Here is a 19,173-nt window from a genome sequence, read left to right on the forward strand (position 1 = left end):
GGGCCCAGCCGCTCCGCGGCATGTGGGATCTTCCCGGACCGGGGCACGAACCCGTGTCGCCTGCATCGGCAGGCGGACTCTCAACCACAGCGCCACCAGGGAAGCCCGGGTTGTTTTCTTTTTTAAAAAATAAATATATTTGTTTAATTTATTTATTTTTGGCTGTGTTGGGTCTTCGTTGCTGGGCAAGGGCTTTCTCCAGTTGCGGTGAGCGGGGGCTACTCTTTGTCGCGATGCGCGGGTTTCTCATTGTGGTGGCTTCTCTTGCTGCGGAGCGCAGGCATGCAGGCTTCAGTAGTTGTGGCGCAGGGGCTTAGTTGCTCCGTGGCATGTGGGATCTTCCCGGACCAGGGCTCGAAGCTGTGTCCCCTGCATTGGCTGGCGGATTCTTAACCACTGCACCACCAGGGAAGCCTGGGTTGTTTTCGTATTGTTGAGTTTTGTATATTTTGGATACAAGTCCTTTATCAGATACGTGTTTTGCAAATATTTTCTCCCTTGTTTTTCCATTCTCTTAACAGTCTTTTGAAGAGCACAAGTTTTTAATTTTAATAAAGTCTAACTTACAAATTTTTTCTTTCATGGATCACTCTTTTGATGTTGTGTCTTAAAAAGTCATTGCCAAACCCAAGTTCACCTAGATTTTCTCCTATGTTTTCTTTTCAAGTTTTATGGTTTTCCATTTTATATTTATGTTTATGATCCATTTTGAGTCAATTTTTGTGAAAAGTGTAAGGTCTATGTCCAGTTTTTTTTTTGCAAATGGATGTCCAATTATTCCAGCACCATTTTTTGAAAAGACTATTCTTTCTACAATCACTTTCCTTTGCCCCTTTGTCAAAGATCAGTTGACTACATTTGTACAGGTCTTTTTCTGCACTTTTTATTCTATTCCATTGATCTATGTATCTATTCTTTCACTAAAATGCTGTCTTGCTTATTGTAGCTTAATGGTAAGTCTTGAAGTCCGATCGTGTCAGTTCTCCAACTTTGTTATTCTTCACTGTTGTGTTGACTATTCTTTGTCTCTTATCGTTTCACAAAAAGTCTAGAATCAGCTATCTACAAAATAGCTTGCTGGGCTTTTGACTGAAACTGTGTTTAATCTATAGATCACATCTAAAAATATGATTCTTCCTCTCCACAAACATGGAATATCTCTCCATTTATATAACTCTTTTAGATGTCTTTCACCAGTTATTATTGATTTCTAGTTTAATTCCATTGTGGTCTGAGGACATACTCTGTATGATTTCTATTCTTTTAAATTGTTAGGGTATTTTTATGACCTGGCATGTGGCCTATGTTGGTGAATGTTCCATGTGAACTTGAGAAGAATCTGTATTCTGCTGTTTAGAGGAAGTATTTTATAGACATCAATTAGGTCAGGTTGGCTGATGCTGTTTCCTCAGTTAAACTATATCCTTGCTCATTATCTGCCTGCTGGATCTACTCATTCCTAAAGACGTGGTGTTGAAGTCTTCAATTATAATAGCGGGTTTATCTATTTTTTCTTGGCAGTTCAAACAGTTTTTGCCTCATATTTGGATGCTCTGTTGTTAGGTGCATACACAGTAAGTATTGTTATGTCTTCCTGGAGAACTGATCCCTTTAACATTATGTAATATCCTCTCTTTATCCCTGATAAATTTCCTTGTTCTGAAATCTGCTTTGCCTGAAATTAATATAGCTACTCCAGCTTTCTTCTGATTAGTGTTAGCATGGCATAGCTTTCTCCACCCCTTTACCTTACTTTTAAGTGTCTGTTTTTAAACTTTTAAACCTGTGTCTTTATATTTAAAGTGGATTTCTTGTAGACAACATACAGTTGGGCCTTTTTTTTTTATCCATTGACAATTTCCGTCTTTTAATTGGTGTAGATCATTTACACCAGGTTTGTACTTGTTTTCTATTTGCTCCACTTGACTTTCATACTTAATTTTGAATTTGTAATTTTGTATTCTTTGTCTTAAAGGGAACCTCTTCCGATCCCTCAAAACCTGGAGCCACCCCTGCCCGGCATGTATTAAGTAGCAATAGAAAAGCTGCATGCCAGTCCTGGTGGGACAGAGGGGATGCAGGGATTCGAGGATGCAACTCTACAGTACATGGATGCACCGGGTCTTTGCTTGGTGGGTTCAAATGTCCAGACAGGGACAAACTGTTCAGCCAATGAAAGTGTTCCTACAGACCAATTCTGACAGCAAGGGGCGGGACACCCTCCTGCCTTTCCGCTGGGCTCAGAGTAGGCGTGGCTTGAGTGTACTGTTTATTTCTTGGCCGCTTTAGGCCAGCGCTGTGTTGCCATGACGACCGTGGCTGCGTCGCAGCAAATTTTGTTGGAAACTCTCGCTGCAGGTTGAGGACCGTGTATCTGTTTGCAGTGACTCAGTTTCCCAGGAATAAATTGGAACAGTAGGGATAGCAGGGTTCTGTAGACTTTTTCCATCCGAATTCCTCGGCAGGCCCTCGGATGCCTGACGGGCTGCGTGGTCCGGGAGCCCGTACTCCGGCCTCTGCGCGTACCCCTTGGCCAGCTCCGGGGCGGGGAAGGGGCTCCGCAAATCCGCAGAAAATCTTCCGGCGAGCCATGAGCCCGTGGGCCACAAGCTCTGCTTCTCCCGTGGGGTGTTCATTTTGCATCATTGCGTTTATTTGCTGCCACTCTAACTTAAAGGGGCGGGGGGGCTTTGTCTGAAGGAGGGTCTCAGCGCAACGTTCTGTCAGTAACAGAGCTTCTGTCTTCTTTGCAGTGCCATGGGGAGCAAGAAGAAGGAAACTGCCCTGCAGGTAAGCCTCAAAGAGGAGCTTCCTTCCAGCACTTGACTGGGGTTGGGGGGCGAGGAGGATGGTGTGGAGCGGGAAGTGGAGTATAAAAATGATATTGTTTGCCAGTAGTATGTGACAGACAGCGTTCTCAAACTTGAATAGTGTACCTTTCCATCTTAAAGGGAAAAAAAAAAAACCTTATCTTGGACCTCTAGTGATGACAAATTTTTTGTGCACTTAAATATAAACACACATAAACTTGGGTGTAAGCTGTTTATGCTTATAGTGCTTATGCAACCATAAAACTCAAACATGAATTAACGTAAAACTAAAAAAAGAGAAACAAGAAAATATGAATCAGTATAATTCGATGTTGACATCTTTTTTTGTTGAAGTGTAATTGTGGCTTGCTGAGAGAATATGGTACCGGTTCTTTTGAGTTTGGCCATGTGTCTGTAACTATGCCCTCTCTGCAGACCCAGTTCTCCCACCACTACTCTCTAAAATCATTCGCTTATTCAAGAAATATGTTTTGATATTTTGTGCGCTACACTTTCATTATAGAGTGCCTTAACTTCATTTGTGCCTGTGATAAGTGACTCCATAAGCCAGGGTCTGCTCTTTTATTCCCTGGTCCTGGACAGTAAGTGGTGGTTGATTCTAAAGTGATGCAGGCATGGGTCCTGGCAGCGGAAGGGAGGGCTTTATCATAAGATCATCTGGATGATGTATAATATGGATACCTTTGAAAGCAAACTTTAAAATGTCTCATAGTCAGTTCAGTCCATCAGGGTACGTGCTCAGGCTCTAGGCACTTCCTGGAGAATAGAGCGGCAGTGGTCTTGAGGCATCTGATTTCTTCTTTATTGTTCTCTGTGGCACCAGCACTTTACATGTGAATTTCAAAAGCCTAGTGATTTTTAAAAGGGAGAAAGCTACATCAGGCTGAGGATAGTGTGCAGGGGGTGAGGGGCGGGCGGTGGGGGAAGGGAAGATCTTCGGACTGGAAGTCGAAGACTTGATGTAGTTCTTACCTCTTCTCTTAGCCAACTCTGGGACTTTGGATAAATCACATAACCTCTCTGGGCTATAGCTTGCTCATCTGTGGAATGAGGATGTTGGGTGAATTATCCCTAAGGGCCTTCCAGCATTGATATTCTAGTACTCTAGAGTTATAAAACTTTTCCTCTGTCTGTAAATCAATTCTAAGCACCTGGTCCTACCACTTATTGCTGTGAATGATTCCCTCAACCTCTCTGAGCCTCCATGTTCTTTATAATACATAACCAGCAGAGTTGTTATGACGAGACTCCGTTAGACATTTCCAGGCTGGTCTGAATGCTGTCTGTCGTGGCTCTAAGATTTTTGCCCCATATGACTGTCTTTTCTTGTGTCTATACTTTATAGTAACCCTTGGAGAGTAATAACATTTTTCACCAATTTTTTTTCCACGCGTGTTCCCCAGAGCTCTGAGTTCATTGCGGTCCTCAAAGGAAGTGCTCCCATTTGCTGAGGTTGGGGTGGCTATGCACTGAGGCATCTGTGTAAGCGTTGCCTGTCTACCAGGTCAACTCCTTGAAAGCAGTGCTCTAGGGTCTGCCAACCCAGGAACCCTGTTCTCTCTCTGGGTAAGACTATTTAGGGTTCCTTCTGTGACTGAGACAGGAATTGCAGGATATCAAGAGACAGTGTGGTCAAAAGGTGCCACACATTCTCCATTCATTCTCTACCTCATGTAGGACTTCTTGAGGTCCCGATATTTCCCATACCTCTCTGTTTCTGCACTGCTCCTAGGGGTCAGATTCTTCAACTGTCCAGAGTCCTGGCCCTGGTGTGGCTCAGTCCATGATGGGGGGGCACCACAGAGAGTTGCCACTGACTGACATTTGAGTCTCTGAAAGTGACTGTTATAGGAGAGAGGGTGAGGACTCCTGAATTCTTTCATCTTCCTCAGGACTATAGTTGTGGGCTCAGGATGAGACCAGTCCAACTCTCTTACGGCATGTAAGGCGTCATGAAGACTTTTCTGTTTTTTCTTTCTTTTTTTTCCATAGAAACAAAAAATGTATGGAAGCATGAATTATTTAGAAAGATGGATTTTTTTTTTTTTTTTTTTTTTTGCGGTACACGGTCCTCTCACTGTTGTGGCCTCTCCCGTTGCGGAGCGCAGGCTCCGGACGCGCAGGCTCAGCGGCCACGGCTCACGCGACCAGCCGCTCCGCGGCACGTGGGATCCTCCCGGACCGGGGCACGAACCCGTGTTCCCTGCATCGGCAGGCGGACTCTCAACCACTGCGCCACCAGGGAAGCCCAGAAAGATGGATCTTTAATAGAGGATTTGCAGATGTTACATGTTTCCAGCCCTTTTAAAGGGACGAACACCTTAGCATACCTGTGTTAACAATGAGTGGTAATTGTCATGGTCTTTTAATTTATATATTTTCAAAGCAGCTCTCCACAAAAACTTATTAATTACAAAGGGAAAGAGAATAATTTCACAGTGCAGAAGCCTGACAGACCACCTTAATCAAGTGATCAAAGTGAACATCATGAGTAAGGGGGCAGATCAACAGTGTGTGTCACCTGATAGGATGCAATGAGAGAACATTCTTCTGATTCTGACACTCCAACCAATCCAGCCAGTTCTGACCAATCCCAACCAGTTCTAACCAATCCAACCAATTCCAGCCAATCCAACCAGTTCCAACTAATCCAACCAGTTCCAACCAATCCAACTAATTCCAAGCAATCCAACCAGTTCCAACCAATCCAACCGATCCAACCAGTTCCAACTGATCCAACTAATTCCGATCCAACCAATTCCAACCAATCCAACCAGTTCCAACAAAGCCAACCAGTTCCGACCAATCCCAACCAGTTCTAGCCAATCCAACTAATTCCAGCCAATCCAACCAGTTCCAACTAATCCAACCAGTTCTAACCAATCCAACTAATTCCAACCAATCCAACTAGTGTCAACTAATCCCAATCAGTTCCAACTAATCCAATCAGTTCTAACCAATTCAACCATTCCAACCAATCTAAAGATGCACAGCCTGCTTCTAATCAGGAGGAAACACCAAACACACCCAAACTGAGGGGCATTCTACAATATAACCCTCCTGTAGTCTTCACAAGTATCAAGGTCATGAAAATCAAAGAACAGCTGAAGAACTGTTACAGACTAAGACAGACTAAAGAGACTTGACAAATATATCCAGCACATGATTCTGTTTAGATCCTTTGCTATTCAGGACATTATTGGGATGATTGGTAAAACTTGAATGGGCTCTGGGGATTAGATAGTAATAATATATCAGTGTTTATTTCTTGACTTTGATGATTGTACTGTGGTTATGTTGAATAATGTGTTCGGGGATAACGGGAAATCAGGTTAGTAATTTACTTTCAAATAGTTCAAGAAAAAGTTATTTACACTGTACTTGCAAATTTTCTGTAAGTTTGAAATTGTTTCCAAATAAAAACATTATACAAAAATGTACACTATTGGGGCTTCCCTGGTGGCGCAGTGGTTGAGAATCCGCCTGCCGACGCAGGGGATACGGGTTCAGGCCCTGGTCCAGGAAGATCCCACATGCCGCGGAGCAACTAAGCCCGTGTGCCACAACTACTGAGCCTGCGCTCGAGAGCCCACGAGCCACAACTACTGAAGCCCATGCGCCTAGAGCCCATGCTCTGCAGCAAGAGAAACCACTGCAGTGAGAAGCCCCCGCTCGCTGCAACTAGAGAAAGCCCACGTGCAGCAACAAAGACCCAACGTGGCCAAAAATAAATAAAATAAATTAACCCCCCCCAAAAAAATGAATAAAAGGAAAGATATTTTTTTTAAATGTACACAATTAATAATGTACTATTTATAATATGTATTTCTTTGATTCTCATTTCTGATATAAACCAAAATACTTTGTAGATAGATAAGAGAAAAATGTGAAGAAATGGCAATAAATGCAACTGTTAATTACTTAGGATGTAGATGTTGGGATATATTTAACAAAAGATGTGCAAAACATACACACCAAAAACTATGAAATGTTGCTGTGAAAAATTAAGGACTATTTAATAAATGTGAAGAAACATTATGTTCATGTACTGGAAGACTCAGTCTTGTTAAGATTTCAGTTTTATCCCAAATCGATCCATAGATTCAATGCAATCCCAATTAAAATAATTGCAGAATTTGACAAGCTGGTTCTGAAATGTATATGAAAATGTAAAGGAGCTAGAATAGCCAAAATAATCTTGAAAAAGAAAAACACATATGGAAGCCTTACACGGCCTGATTCCAAGACTTGTCATAAAGCTACAGTAATCAAAATAGTATAGTACTGGCATAAGAATAAATAGGTCAATAAAACAGAATAGAGTGCAAAATAAACCCATACTTATGCAATCAATTGGTTTTCAACAAAGGTGCCAAAGCAATTTAATAGGGAAATAAATTTTTTTCAGCAACTTTTGCAGAAACAACTATACCTACACATGAAAAAAAAATTAACCCCAATCCTTCCCTCACAACGTAGACAAAAATTAATTTCAAATGGCTCACAGGCTTAAATGTGAAAGCCTAAATTATAAAGCTTCCAGAAGAAAATAGGAGAGCATCTTTATGACTTTGAGGAAAGGTTTCCTAAGAAGGACATAGTAGCCTTAACCATAAAACTAAAATTTGATCAATTTGACTTCATCAATATTAAAAACGTCTGCTCAACAAAAACTGTTAAGGAAATTAATAGGCCAACCTCAAACTTGGAGAGAAATTTTTTATAATACATATTTCTGACAAGAACTTGTCCCCCACCAAAAGTATATATAATCTAATAATATACTTTAAATTGGTCAATAATCCAATTTAAGAAAATGGACAGATCAATGGACACTTCTCAAAGAAGATATACAAGTGGCTGATAAGCCCATTAAATAGTGCTCAATACCATTAGTCATCAGGGAAATGAAATGAAAGCCACACTGAGATACCACTATATCACCATTAGCGTGGCTAAAATTTCAAAGCCTGACAGCACCAAATTTTGGTGAGAATGTGGAGCAATCAGAGCTCTTATACTTTGCTGATGGGAGTTGAAAATGGTTCAAGCACTTTAGGAAAAGCACTGGCAGTTTCCTATTAAACTGAATAGATACTTACCCTATGTCCCAGCAATTTAATTCCTAGGTATTTACCTACCAAAGACAAATGAGAACATGAACACAAAAAGACTGAACAAGAATGTTCCTAAGTCTTTATTCATAAGAGCCCCAAACTCTCTATCAAGCAGTTTGTGATGTTGTCATACTATGGAACATGCTCAGGAATAAAAATGAACAAACCACTGACACACAACTACACAGATGAACCCCCAAAATATGCTGAGCAAAAGAGGCCAGTGCAAAATAAGACATGCTGTACTATTTCACTTATATGAAGTTCTAGAATAGGCAAAATGAACTTATGACGACGGAGAGCAGATGAGTGTTTCCCTGGGATGAGGAGTGCGGAGTGACCTGGAGGAGAAAGGAGGGAACTTTCTGGGAGATGGAGTGTTCTGAATTGTGATAGGAGTATGGCCCTCCAGACAGCGCATCCAAATCACTTAACCCTCCCGAGAGCTTTGGAGGAGGGCGCTAGTCATCTCCACTTTGGAGATGAGGAAATTGGGGTCAAGGGAGGATGTGTGACTTGCCCCCAGCATCGTCCTTTGAGGTTACTGGCAGAGCTGGTATTTGAACACAGGCACTGGGGTGGGGCTGCACTATTTTCCTTTAAATCATGAACTATTTTTTTTTTTTTTTGCGGTACGCGGGCCTCTCACTGTTGTGGCCTCTCCCGTTGCGGAGCACAGGCTCCGGACGCGCAGGCCCAGCGGCCACGGCTCACGGGCCCAGCCGCTCCGCGGCATGTGGGATCTTCCCGGACCGGGGCACGAACCCGCGTCCCCTGAATCAGCAGGCGGACTCTCAACCACTGCGCCACCAGGGAAGCCCCGAAACAATTTTATATAGTGTTTTTGGACAAGTAACAAGTTAAAAAAAATTTTAAATGAGATTTTCTTAGGATAGTGGTTATTCTTGGGGGTGGAGGCAGGAGGAGAGAGAAAAGAGAAGAGAGGATTGGGGAAAGATGACAGCTTGAGCTGTATTTGTAAGTATTTCATTGAGAGAGAGAGCAAGAGCGAGAGAGAACAATAGGTAGATATCTGGAGCAAATGAATACATAAAATTGTCTCCCCATCGGCACCCTCAGTAATACAGCGTTTGTTTCTCTTTGATGCTAGGTCAACATCAGTACCCAGGAACTTTGGGAGGAAATGCTCAGTTCCAAAGGACTAACTGGTAATGTAAGATAATTTTTTAGACCCATCCTTTTCAAAACTGCCAAATGACATATTGAACCATGAAGAGAAAACTGCAAAGAGCATCATTTTCCTATAACCTCGAGTTTCATAAATAAAGAACCAGGTAATTTCTTTGTGTTTATATACATATCTGACTGGAACATCTGTGAGTTCAGTTCAGGAAACTTGTCAGTACTGCCGGATAGCAGGGTTCCCTTGTTTTAGATTATGGTTAGTCATACTCAGGGCTTGTTTGGTGTTAAGCAACAGAAACCTCTTCTAATTACCTGAGGCACAAAAGGGGAAGGTACTGAAAGGAATACGGGATCTCTCAGAACTCAAGTGCTGGAAGGAGAGACAGGCAACCCAAGCAAGTGGAACCAGGGGCTGCACAGTCATTAGGAAACGGCAAAGCCACTGTCACTGGGCCTCCTTGTCCCTGTCCTCCTTGTATCAATTATCTATTGCTGAGCAACAATTTACCCCCAAACGTAGTGCCTTATAACACTAAACATTTATTATCCCACGGTTTCTGTGGATCCAGAATCCAGGGGTTGCTTAGCTGGGTGCCTTTGACTTGGAGTCTCTCACAAGGCTGCAGCTAAGGAGTCACACAGAGAATGTCAAGGATCAACTGAGTCAGATTTACTTCCAAGCTCAGTCATTTGGCTTTGGCAGATCTTAGAAGGTCACTTCCAAGCCCATTCCTGTGGCGATTGGCAGGACCTAGGTCCTTCCTAGCTGTTTACCAGAGACATCAGTTTCTTGCCGTCAATTTCTCCATAAGGCTACTCACACATGGTAGCTTCTTTCTTCCCCCAAAGCAGGGTTCAGGGAGGGAGGAAAAGAGAGAGAGAGAGGGAGAGATAGGAAAGTCACAGCCTTTTTGTAACCTAATCTGCAAAGTAACATCCCATTGTTTTTGCCCTGTTCTGTTTGCCCTGTTCTATTCATTAGAAGCACTGGGTGGAGCCTGCACTCAAAGGCAGAAGATTACACAAAGGCTTGAATCCCAGGAGGCAGGGCTCACTGGCGGCACCTTAGAGGCTGCCCAGCACAGCTGCTCCCCAACTCTTCCTTTCTCTGCTTCTTTTCCTCTAGAGATCTCTGGGCTCCATTTCTGTGTCTGCTTAGTTCTCTCTATAAATACATCTGCTCGGTCAGCTGGTATCTGCTCTCATCTCTCTCCATCACCACCCCTGCACCCATGACTTCAGCACTCAAGCCCCCCTCCCCCATCCCTCCAGCCCCTTCACCCACTGTCCCCTGAGGTTTGTCCTCGGCTCCAACCTGTTTCCCGAACATGCCACAAGTTTCCCCACTTCTTCACTTGTATCCACGTTGTTCCTACTACCTGAAATATCATGACCCCCCCCCCGCACAACCTGTAGAAACCTTTCTCATTCCCAAGCATCTGCCAGGCTGGGACGATGTGTCCCTCATCTGCTTGTCCCCAGTGTCCTGCGCAGGCTTGGCACAGAGTGGACGCTCCTTAAAAAGAAGTGAGTTAGACTCCCGAGGGAGGTGGAGCCCCATGGACCAAGCCATCGGCGCAGGCTCTCAAGGTGGCTCTGCCGGAGCACGAATAGGCTTGTCTCAAACCGTGCATGGCCCTCCAGACAGCGCATCCAAATCACTTAACCCTCCCGAGAGCTTTGGAGGAGGGCGCTAGTCATCTCCACTTTGGAGATGAGGAAATTGGGGTCAAGGGAGGATGTGTGACTTGCCCCCAGCATCGTCCTTTGAGGTTACTGGCAGAGCTGGTATTTGAACACAGGCACTGGGGTGGGGCTGCACTATTTTCCTTTAAATCATGAACTATTTTTTTTTTTTTTTGCGGTACGCGGGCCTCTCACTGTTGTGGCCTCTCCCGTTGCGGAGCACAGGCTCCGGACGCGCAGGCCCAGCGGCCACGGCTCACGGGCCCAGCCGCTCCGCGGCATGTGGGATCTTCCCGGACCGGGGCACGAACCCGCGTCCCCTGAATCAGCAGGCGGACTCTCAACCACTGCGCCACCAGGGAAGCCCCGAAACAATTTTATATAGTGTTTTTGGACAAGTAACAAGTTAAAAAAAATTTTAAATGAGATTTTCTTAGGATAGTGGTTATTCTTGGGGGTGGAGGCAGGAGGAGAGAGAAAAGAGAAGAGAGGATTGGGGAAAGATGACAGCTTGAGCTGTATTTGTAAGTATTTCATTGAGAGAGAGAGCAAGAGCGAGAGAGAACAATAGGTAGATATCTGGAGCAAATGAATACATAAAATTGTCTCCCCATCGGCACCCTCAGTAATACAGCGTTTGTTTCTCTTTGATGCTAGGTCAACATCAGTACCCAGGAACTTTGGGAGGAAATGCTCAGTTCCAAAGGACTAACTGGTAATGTAAGATAATTTTTTAGACCCATCCTTTTCAAAACTGCCAAATGACATATTGAACCATGAAGAGAAAACTGCAAAGAGCATCATTTTCCTATAACCTCGAGTTTCATAAATAAAGAACCAGGTAATTTCTTTGTGTTTATATACATATCTGACTGGAACATCTGTGAGTTCAGTTCAGGAAACTTGTCAGTACTGCCGGATAGCAGGGTTCCCTTGTTTTAGATTATGGTTAGTCATACTCAGGGCTTGTTTGGTGTTAAGCAACAGAAACCTCTTCTAATTACCTGAGGCACAAAAGGGGAAGGTACTGAAAGGAATACGGGATCTCTCAGAACTCAAGTGCTGGAAGGAGAGACAGGCAACCCAAGCAAGTGGAACCAGGGGCTGCACAGTCATTAGGAAACGGCAAAGCCACTGTCACTGGGCCTCCTTGTCCCTGTCCTCCTTGTATCAATTATCTATTGCTGAGCAACAATTTACCCCCAAACGTAGTGCCTTATAACACTAAACATTTATTATCCCACGGTTTCTGTGGATCCAGAATCCAGGGGTTGCTTAGCTGGGTGCCTTTGACTTGGAGTCTCTCACAAGGCTGCAGCTAAGGAGTCACACAGAGAATGTCAAGGATCAACTGAGTCAGATTTACTTCCAAGCTCAGTCATTTGGCTTTGGCAGATCTTAGAAGGTCACTTCCAAGCCCATTCCTGTGGCGATTGGCAGGACCTAGGTCCTTCCTAGCTGTTTACCAGAGACATCAGTTTCTTGCCGTCAATTTCTCCATAAGGCTACTCACACATGGTAGCTTCTTTCTTCCCCCAAAGCAGGGTTCAGGGAGGGAGGAAAAGAGAGAGAGAGAGGGAGAGATAGGAAAGTCACAGCCTTTTTGTAACCTAATCTGCAAAGTAACATCCCATTGTTTTTGCCCTGTTCTGTTTGCCCTGTTCTATTCATTAGAAGCACTGGGTGGAGCCTGCACTCAAAGGCAGAAGATTACACAAAGGCTTGAATCCCAGGAGGCAGGGCTCACTGGCGGCACCTTAGAGGCTGCCCAGCACAGCTGCTCCCCAACTCTTCCTTTCTCTGCTTCTTTTCCTCTAGAGATCTCTGGGCTCCATTTCTGTGTCTGCTTAGTTCTCTCTATAAATACATCTGCTCGGTCAGCTGGTATCTGCTCTCATCTCTCTCCATCACCACCCCTGCACCCATGACTTCAGCACTCAAGCCCCCCTCCCCCATCCCTCCAGCCCCTTCACCCACTGTCCCCTGAGGTTTGTCCTCGGCTCCAACCTGTTTCCCGAACATGCCACAAGTTTCCCCACTTCTTCACTTGTATCCACGTTGTTCCTACTACCTGAAATATCATGACCCCCCCCCCGCACAACCTGTAGAAACCTTTCTCATTCCCAAGCAGTTCTAAAGCAGCCTCCTTGCATGAAATCTTTCCTGAACCTCTGTGTGCTCACTTCCGCCTGGCGTCTCTAGGGCATTTGGGGTGGGACTCTGTCTCAACCCCCAGCACACACCCAACCTGGTGTGGCCCCTGTGAAGGTAGGTAGGCATTCCATGCCTTCCCCCAGACTCTAGCACAGGGACATTGTCTTTTTCATTTCCATCAGGAGTAGACGTGTCCAGGCCCGGGCCGAGTGGGTTCTTAATAAATGCGGTTGCATTGATCCAGGATGTGGGTGTGAGTCTGGCCACACTCTACTACTTGAGGGATTACAAGGCTTTGTTGATGGTGCCAGGTCTTAACTATGTTTGTTGTCCATGTGCCTTGTGTGCAACCGGAACATGGCTCCAGGGCAAAACCACCATGACTTCCATTTCTTTAACAACAGTAAGAAAGCCACCAGCTCCTCATCTTTGGAGGATTTGCCACGTTCCAGGCACCCTAATCTATTGAGTGTGGACTTTGTCGAGTCCTGCTCGAAGCACAACACGAGGGAACTGTGTGGACCTAAGGCAGCAGGGGCTCGTCTGCCCCTCCTCATCAAGCAGTCGCCAGGAACTCAGGCTCTTCCCTCTTTCTAGAACCAGCAGAGATTTGCTTCCAAGGTCAGCCACCATCTTGGAACTCTGGCCTTCTGCTGGCTCACTTCCATCTGCCTTCAAACATGCGAAAGTCTATTCAGATTTACACACACACCCCCTCCCTTTTCATTTTCTCTGCCATTCCTTTCCTTCCTTCTCGTTCTGCTTCCTGCCTTTCAGAGTCAATCTCTTCATAACTTCCTCTCCTGTCTTCAGCCACCTCTCTCCCACAACCGTGGGAAGTGTGCCTTTGTCCCCACCACTCCTCGTAGAGCCAGGGAGTGCAAGAGGAGATGGGAAACTGGTACAAATGACTAGGCTGACCTAGCAATGCAAACCCTGCATAGAGATTGGCAGCTAATTGGGTCCCAATTTTTTCCTGCCGGGGCTTACCTGTTCTCCTTGGTGGGCCTGGATACAGGGTCCTCTAATTCTTCAAGGATTTTTTCCTGGAGTCACCCAAATGCCTTTCTCTCCCTTTCCTGTGGTCTAGTGAAATCTCCAAATCCCTCAACTGTGAAGCTGTTGTCCTCAAAGGAGCCTCAAAGAAGCTTTATCCTCCACCTGGATGTTGAGGAGGACCAGATCCTTCTCTCTTGCCCCTGGTGGTGTCTGGCTGACTTTGGGGCTATTTGCCCTAGACTCTCTGGTCGGTACTGGAAATGCAACATGTCTGGGATCTAGTTCACCTTCCTCCCTCCCCAGATGCTCTCTCCCTGCCTCCACCCAGTTCTTTCTCTCTGCCGGGCTCAAAGGTGGTCCCTCTCACACCTACAGGACTGCCACCCCCAGTCTTTCCACTACATTTTCAAAGTCTCAGGGATTCCTTCGTTTCTCCCCTCCCTCAAAACAACCACCCCTGTGTCTGGCTTTCTCGTCCCTCTTAAACCCAGCCTGGCTCTCACTTTCTCTGCAAAACTATGTTGCTTGGCTGAACTAACCCATACTCTTGAATGCATGCATCTTCTTTCCCGGAGTCATTGAAAGAGCCCGGGCTGTGGCATCAGACAAACCTCGGTCCAAAACTCAGGTCTGCTGCTTGAGAATTTTTATTTATTTATTTTTTTTACCTTGGGTTGGTTATTTCATTCCTCATTTCTATGGCAGGATAATGATACCTATCTTGCTGGATTTTTTGAGAGAAGAGCAAAGTGCAGATGCCCTCTCGTAGCTCAGTAAATATTAACTCTCTCTCCTTTCTAAAACTTACTGTGAACCCTCGTTGCCTAGTAAATCAGGATGGAACTCCTCAGACCCACATTCCCCACTCCTCCACTGATCAACCCAACCACAGGGGCCCCTGGACTCCCCCACCATGCTTCCCACCATGGCCTCCCTCTCTGCCCATCCAAGCCTGGCATTTCCACAATGCCCAATGTAAGTCGTCTCTCCACTGTGAAGCCTCCTCCCCTGAGTCCTACAGTACAGCGTTAAGACAGTGCTGCCAGACTCTATGCTAATTTTAATAATGATAATTTAGGGAATTCCCTGGCGGTACAGTGGTTAGGACTCTGATCGTTCACTGCTGAGGACCCGGGTTCAATCTCTGATCAGGGAACTAAGATCCCTCAAGCAGTGTGGCATGGCCAAAAAAAAAAAAAAAAAAGATAATTTATATCATGGCTTATTAACAGTTCTCATATGACGTGAAAATTTTGAAATGTGAATCTTCAAAAAGTAAAATCGCAAATTGCATGCTATTAAAACTGGCAGGGCTGATAGTTTATAAGCAGTGTTCACACTCTCTCCCCATGAGGATGCACTCGAACTGCAGAACAGAAACACCCCCTGTGTGGATCAGGCATGAACTCTGAGTGCCGAGGTCTTTAGGGAGACATCCTTCCTTAAAATGTGACCACCGGTCCATCACCATATAGCACTTACTTGCTGTGTCTGACTGGGCTGGGCAGGTCTGGTGTGTATCCAATGCACATGTGTTGGCTTCACTGCTTAGCTTCTTACAGGCCTCGGGGTCTAGTGCAATCAGACAAGAGGGTCCCTCACACCCAGTCCCACCACACTTCAGAGACTGGGACCAAAGCAGAAAAAGGCACCCCAGTTTCCACCTAGGTCTCTCTCAGGTTCACTTTCCAGGAGAATAATGTTGATTTGATAAAGTAAAGTTTTAAAGATAAAACTCTCCTTTACCCAAAGCAAGTGGCTTCCAATGCATCAGGAGGAAAGGTTAATGCTATGTTTATTACCAAAGTAGCTAAGAGTTGATTGCATGCTGATAGGTCACCAACAGTGACCTCTTCCTTTTAGAAGAGATAGTTTCAGTCCATTTCAAATATGTACTGAGGGCTTCTCTGTGCTAGGCCTGATCCTGAATGTAGCTGAAAATTCCTTAAGGCAAAGGATCCATGTTAAGTAAGTGATTTTCCACCATACTCACTTCATTGTGCTTAGAATTCGGAACACTGAGTTCATGAGGGAAAGCTGTGTTTCCACACTCGCTCATAATCTGCTGGGATAATAAATCTCTTTAACCATGAAATAAATATCCCTGCAAACAGATGTCCATCGGAGGGGGTTGGAAATGTGCAGGTATCAATTTTGCGCGACGTGCTGGGCGCTGGTGCCCGCTGAGCGCTCCTGCTTCTTGGTTCCACACAGTGGTCGACGTCTACCAAGGCTGGTGCGGCCCCTGCAAGCCCGTGGTGAGCCTCTTCCAGAAGATGAGGATCGAGGTCGGCCTGGACCTTCTGCATTTTGCATTAGTAAGGTCCTCTCTCAGCACAATGTCCCACAACTTGTAAAAAAACTTAAAAATTTAAGAACAGGAACAGGAAGTTTGAGGGGCCTTCTTCAGATCATCGACAAGGCATCCGTTGTGGATTTTTTGCTGATACCAGTTTCTCTAGAGAGGAAGCCTCCTCCCCGCCCTGCCTCGCGACAGTCCCCGTGGGCTCGGCTGCCCCTGATGCTGGAGCCGGGAAGGCGTGCGGCCACTTTAAGGCTAACACTCCCTCTTGGCTCGTGGACACTGTGAACCCTGAAGTTTCACTTCCAGAGCACAGGGTTTAAGATTTCTATCCTTGCTCCTAAAAGGGGAACTTTCAGCAAACGTTTACTCAGGTCAGTGTATGGAAATGGGAATCACTTCCAGAGAAGCATGCAAGAGACACTGGATGAGCTGCATGGGTTGAGGCTCAGAGACAGTGAACACAGGCGAGACTCTCCCTTACGTTAACTCTCGAGAAGCTGGGCTTCCAGGGCTTGCACTCCTCCCGTGGGAGTGGGTTGTGAGGCTTCTGTGGAGTGAGCGGAGGAGGGGTGTGGATGGGGAGCTTTATCAGACCCGGAGGTGAGCTCAGGACCTTCCTCTGCTGTTGCCATTTGGGGCAGATGTGGGATGTCAGTGGTGGAGCTCTGTCATAGCCTCCTTATTTTATTCCTCAGAAAACTACACTGGCAACACTTTTTACCGGTATGTTGACAGTTGTTAAGATTCTGAAGAAAGGCGTTAGAAGGAGAAGCATGAGAGAGAGCAAGCCAGGGCTCCACCTGGGGAGGACACTCACTGTGTGTGTGTGTGTGTGTGTGTGTGTTATATGTAATGCATGTGTGTGCACGTGTGTGGTGTGTGTGTGTATGTGGGAGGATGTGACGTGTGTGTGATGTGTGTATATTATGCGTAATGTATGTGCGTGCATGTGTAGCAGTATGTGTGTGCTGGTAGTATGTATGTGTGGTATGTATGTGGTGTGTGGTATGTATGTGGTGTGTGGTATGTGGGGGATGAGGAGTATCTGCATTTGGTGTGTGTGTGTGTGTGTGTGTGGTGTGCATGTGATATGGATGTGTATGTGCTCTGTATGGGGGGTGTGGTGTGTGTGTCCTGCGCGGTTCTCCCGCCATCCTGTCCCTGCACCCGACCTGCTGACAGCCTATTTCCTTTAGGCAGAGGCAGACTGTCTTGATGTCCTCGAAAAATACAGAGGGAGGTGCGAGCCGACCTTTCTGTTTTATGCAGTAAGTACATTTTCAGTCCAGAACTGTCCCACGGCTGCACATCACGAGGGTTCAGATGGACGCCTCTCACCAAGAGGCCGCACTGCTCCCAGCGAGTGAATGCTGTTTCCTCCCTGACTCTATTATTTTGGCCAAGGACAGATGCCCTTAATCATGGCACTGCCCATGGGCGGAGCTCTGGGCAGTCATTCTGGGCTTGGGGCCTTCCTGAGGGCAGTACCCGGGGCAGAGCAGGACTCACTCAGAGGCCTGTGCTCTTTCTGGTTCGTGAACCTCTTATTTTATTTGTTTGTTTGTTTTTGGCTGCGTTGGGTCTTTGTTGCTGCGCACAGGCTTTCTCTAGTTGTGGCGAGCGGGGGCTACTCTTCATTGCAGTGTGCGGGCTTCTCACTGCAGTGGCTTCTCTTAACCACTGCGCCACCAGGGAAGTCTGCAGTGGCTTCTCTTGTTGCGGAGCACGGGCTCTAGGCACTCAGGCTTCAGTAGTTGTGGCACGTGGGCTCAGTAGTTGTGGCTCACGGGCTCTAGAGCGCAGGCTCAGTAGTTGTGGCGCACAGGCTTAGCTGCTCCACGGCATGTGGGATCTTCCCGGGACTAGGGATCGAACCTGTGTCCCCTGCATTGGCAAGTGGATTCTTAACCATTGAGCTACCAGGGAAGTCCCTAGGGAACCTCTTGACTGAGGTCTCACTCTCAGTGCAGAGTTTGGAGACCTCCGCAGAGGGGACTTTTGAGCAAACATGAACGCTCCTTTGTGGGGTAGACAAGCTTTGTATTCACCTTCGTTTCATTGTAAAATGTGAAGATATGTTGATACAAAGTCAGAAATGAGAGGGGTGATTGATGACGGCCAGTGGTTCAGCGTTTGAAAGGTCATCTGGCTGCCTTTGGCTGTGACATCCACGTGGGGCCTGCTGTCTCACACCTGGCTTCCTGGGTTTAGGTCACCTGCCAGGCCCTGAAGACAGTGGATTGATATTCTCCTCCCGACCCAGTCCAGACCCTCATAGCACAGTCAGGGAAACTGGGGTCTGCCCACCGGGGCCAGAGTTGTTTAGTTTGGAAGACTCTGGGCTCCTACCCTCGGCACTGCAAGTATTACAAGTTGGAAGCTTATGGTGAAACATTATTTGAGCTTCGGCTTTCGCGAGGGAGACTGAAGTTTTACGAAGAAACCTGGTGGGGGAGGCAGCAGGGGTGGGAAGCACTGAGATGAAAGTGCCCTCCGCCAAACTGGCATCAGCGCTCAGTTGCAGAAATGGGATCATTACCGCAGTGGTTTGCTCACTTGAGCCCGGAGTGTGTGGGATTCAAGCATAAATCATAACTGGCCGCGTGGGAACGTGCGGCAGCTCATCACAGGCACACAGCGGTGGTCCTCTGAGGGTGGGATGGAAACAGAAGGAGAACCCAGTGCACGTGAGCTTCCATGAGTGACGGGCAGGGAGACTTCGGAAAAAGCAAAGGTGGGGAACTCGGGTTCACCGGGAACACCACCTCCCCTGTGAGGTCTTCCCTGACCACCCCAGAGGGAGCTGGGGATCAATTCTTGCCCCAGATCCCAAGTACCCCATGAAAGCAATGTTCTTTTTTTTTTTTTTTTTTTTTTTTTTGCGGTACGCGGGCCTCTCACTGTTGCGGCCTCTCCCGTTGCGGAGCACAGGCTC

General features: G+C 46.2%; 1 protein-coding gene across 4 annotated transcripts in view; it reads left to right on the top strand.

Moving 5' to 3' along the window:
- Positions 1-2,343: 2,343 nt before the first annotated feature.
- Positions 2,344-19,173, top strand: part of NME9 (NME/NM23 family member 9) — a 26,980-nt gene continuing 10,150 nt past the window's right edge. Inside the window, exons 1-5 of one of the 4 annotated variants that reach the window (XM_007107299.1) lie at positions 2,344-2,358; positions 2,754-2,790; positions 11,438-11,495; positions 16,148-16,251; positions 17,435-17,506. In XM_007107299.1, the coding sequence (XP_007107361.1) occupies positions 2,758-2,790; positions 11,438-11,495; positions 16,148-16,251; positions 17,435-17,506 (267 nt within the window). In that variant the 5' untranslated portion in view covers positions 2,344-2,358; positions 2,754-2,757. Of the gene's footprint in view, positions 2,359-2,753; positions 2,791-9,059; positions 9,118-11,437; positions 11,496-16,147; positions 16,252-17,434; positions 17,507-19,173 lie in introns of those variants that run through there. The other 3 variants (XM_028480692.2, XM_028480792.2, XM_028480734.2) reach the window with 3 other exon arrangements.

Source organism: Physeter macrocephalus, chromosome 1 (assembly GCF_002837175.3).
Source record: "Physeter macrocephalus isolate SW-GA chromosome 1, ASM283717v5, whole genome shotgun sequence".
In the NCBI taxonomy this organism is placed as follows: Eukaryota; Metazoa; Chordata; class Mammalia; order Artiodactyla; family Physeteridae; genus Physeter; species Physeter macrocephalus.